At 40.0% G+C, this 2932-nt stretch overlaps 1 protein-coding gene across 1 annotated transcript in view; it reads left to right on the forward strand.

The window, feature by feature from the left end:
* Positions 1-1800, forward strand: part of LACBIDRAFT_327986 (uncharacterized protein) — a gene marked incomplete at both ends in the record, with an annotated part of 2061 nt that extends 261 nt beyond the window's left edge. Inside the window, 5 exons of the mRNA XM_001881829.1 lie at positions 55-274; positions 603-1047; positions 1286-1387; positions 1453-1485; positions 1771-1800. Of these exons, the coding sequence (XP_001881864.1) occupies positions 55-274; positions 603-1047; positions 1286-1387; positions 1453-1485; positions 1771-1800 (830 nt within the window). The remainder of the gene's footprint in view (positions 1-54; positions 275-602; positions 1048-1285; positions 1388-1452; positions 1486-1770) is intronic.
* Positions 1801-2932: the final 1132 nt, after the last annotated feature.

Consider the following 2932-nt stretch of genomic DNA (forward strand, 5'->3'; position numbering starts at 1 on the left):
ATGATGTTTCGGTGATGGAGGGGAATACCGACAATCTGACACCAGCGATTTCAGCGGAAATTCTGTGGAACCTTTTTGAGCAAAACTTTCGTTTGGAGCTTCGTATGGTCGACCAGCAAGTTTTACCGGCAAATTGGGCCTCGCAGGAATTGGCGGCAGTTCGAGATGAGTTGGTTTGGAGGACTTTCCCTGAGGACGATGATGGATATATTGTTGGGAGATTGCCAGAGACCAATGTGGGACTCGTCACAGAGAACTGGAGGGATCGGGCAAGGTTGGTAGAAGCTTTATGGGCGCTCATCATAGGTTGGCCTGGTCCTGATGCGTGTGCACTTGCATCAATGTCAATATTTGATGGGTCTGGGAAGTTGGCAACAATGCGCACGGACTTTGAGCATATGGAGGAAATGGCTGTCGGACTGTATTGCCAAACATTCTTCGATTACTTTGGTCGTGCCCCCTCCACCCCACATCGCATTGCTACTTCATAATTGCCAACTTTGTCATCTCGGATTCTTTTGTCTTGTCGGTGTTTATATCTTGCACGTTTATTTTGGTACCTTTCTTTTTTTAATATACATGTGAACTTGCATCCGTTTTAGGAAAGTTTTGGGGTCAGATAAGAGTGCCTTGTCTGTGATCGACATTCTGCTTTCTTCCCCCTTCTTTGTGTGTCCTTCACTCAGCCAAGTCATCATGTCAATGTACAAGAAAAAACCAGCTAAGTCTTTGCCACCAGAAAATGCTGGCCTTTTTCCTGTAAACACTGCACCCAAATCCTTGAAGGCCCATAAAGCTGTTAAAGGAAATCTGTACACACCAGCTGGACATTTTGTCCAGCCCTTTAAGCCTGGGGTTTCCAAGAAAGCAGACCCTTTTCAGCCACTGGCAACAACTCTTACCTTTGAAAATGAAGGTGATACTGTCCAGTTACCAGGCAAAAAGCAGAAACAATTTCAGCATTGGGAAACTGAGGTTTTTCCCAGTCTAATGGAGCCATATGTCAAACTTCTCCATGAAACGGACTCTTTGCAAGATATGGTGCAAGTTCGTTCTTGAAGTTGCTGCTCTGGTTGTGGGTCAGGCAGACAGTTGAATGTTGCATGAATTTTCTTTGAGTGTATGTGTTCTGGTATATCTCGAGAAGTCACTAATAATTTTGGCAGGTATTGAGATTCTTTCCCTCTGCAATTGCACTTCCCCAGCACTTCAACTCCTTGAGCTAGGGTTCTTTCCATGTGCACCAGTTAATCCATCTCTCGCAGTGGACTTGAATATGCTCGAGTTTGTAAATGAGCTGTTTGTAAATGCAGCTCCAAATACTACAGCTTGGTGTGAAACCTTGGAGACCTTTCTTGGAAACAGAAGATACAAGTTAACAACTCGGGTATGTTTTATTTGTTTTCTGTCAATGTTTTTTCCTTGCTCAAAAGTTCTTTTACTTTAGAATAGTTTGTGTCGTCGTTTTGGAAGTGCTATGCAGTGGTATGCGACTTTGATTGACAAGAAGAACCTTCTTGTCAACAATTATCTGGATGATATGAGAAGTTCAATCAAATTTTCAGGTATTTCTTGCCTATGACAATGTTTCTTGGAACTAAAAACTTTTCAAACAGAAGACCATGATATTGAGCAAGGTATTTCTTTTTCTGGCTCAGTCAAGATATATTTCTGCTGCAACTCAAACATTTTTTCACAGATGAAGAAATGGACCAAGGTTTTTTTTTTTTAATCAGAAAGATTTGTGTAATTCTAACTTTTTTTGAACAGATAAGGATGTTGGAATGGAACAAGGTTTGATTTGTTGCATTTGAGAGAAGAAATCTTTCAATTTACAATAAAACTTTTTTTGCAGATGAAAACATTGAAATGGCTGATGGTATTTATTTTTCTTTTAAGTGAAAAGTTCTTATGCTAATTCTTTTTTTGTGTAACACAGATAATATTGATCAAGGTGTTTTTTTTCCTTTGGGCTCAGAAAACATTTCATGTCTAACTCTTTTCACATTTTTTAGAAGATAATATTGAAATTGGTATGTGGTTTTTTGTCCAGTGAAAGGAATGTACTGGAGCAAATGTTTAGATGAGGATATGCACACTGCTGCACCAAACTTGGAAAGACCAAGTGACTATCTGAGAGGACGGTCTCCTTTGTGCTTTGGTGGAAAAGATTGGTCAAAGCCTGATGATTTGTATGTGGAGTTTTTGGCCAACACTATTATTGTGATCTCAACTTTTTTTTTGTAAGGGTTGATTTCATTGTATGCTTGTATGCTTGTTTCAAGCAAAAGTCGCGAAAGGCTCAGGGTAAAGAGCCACCTGCCCCTCGGAAGCATCCGGATACAGCATTCATCTCTTCAGAAGATGTCAAGGCAATGGAGGATATAGTCAATGAAATCCGCCCAGAGCCCAAATCTGGTTCAAAATAGTGTTTAAAGGTTCAGTCCATACGACCGCAAAAAACCGGTGGACCGAACTGAACCGGACCATGGTCCGGTCTTTTTTTCGGTTGCAGTTGCCCCAATTTGGGGTTGGTCCGGTTGCCGGTTGCCTCATTTCGAAAATATATTAAAACCGTTCAAAGACCGGTTTTGATCGGTTGCAACCGGTTAAACGGTCACGTGCGTTACATACCCTTGTAACCACGTTTATTACCTTTTATTGGGTTTTTGTTTCATCAAAAACGGTTAAGAATTGAGAAAGATATAACCAAATTCATATTTTACCTGAGTCTCTACGAGAAGTAATTCGGTTTCAGTCATAGCTATGTCAAATCTTCATAAAATCTCTTCAAAATTGGTAGAATGACGGGTATTTACATGCTTTACTATTTTATATAACCCATTTATTTTTCAGAGTAATAATAGTTGAGATACAAATGGTTTATATTGGTATAATAAATTATACGCAAAAAAACCGGTCTGGATCGGTC

The sequence above is a fragment of the Laccaria bicolor genome, genomic scaffold, assembly GCF_000143565.1.
Source record: "Laccaria bicolor S238N-H82 LACBIscaffold_14 genomic scaffold, whole genome shotgun sequence".
NCBI classification, from domain to species: Eukaryota; Fungi; Basidiomycota; class Agaricomycetes; order Agaricales; family Hydnangiaceae; genus Laccaria; species Laccaria bicolor.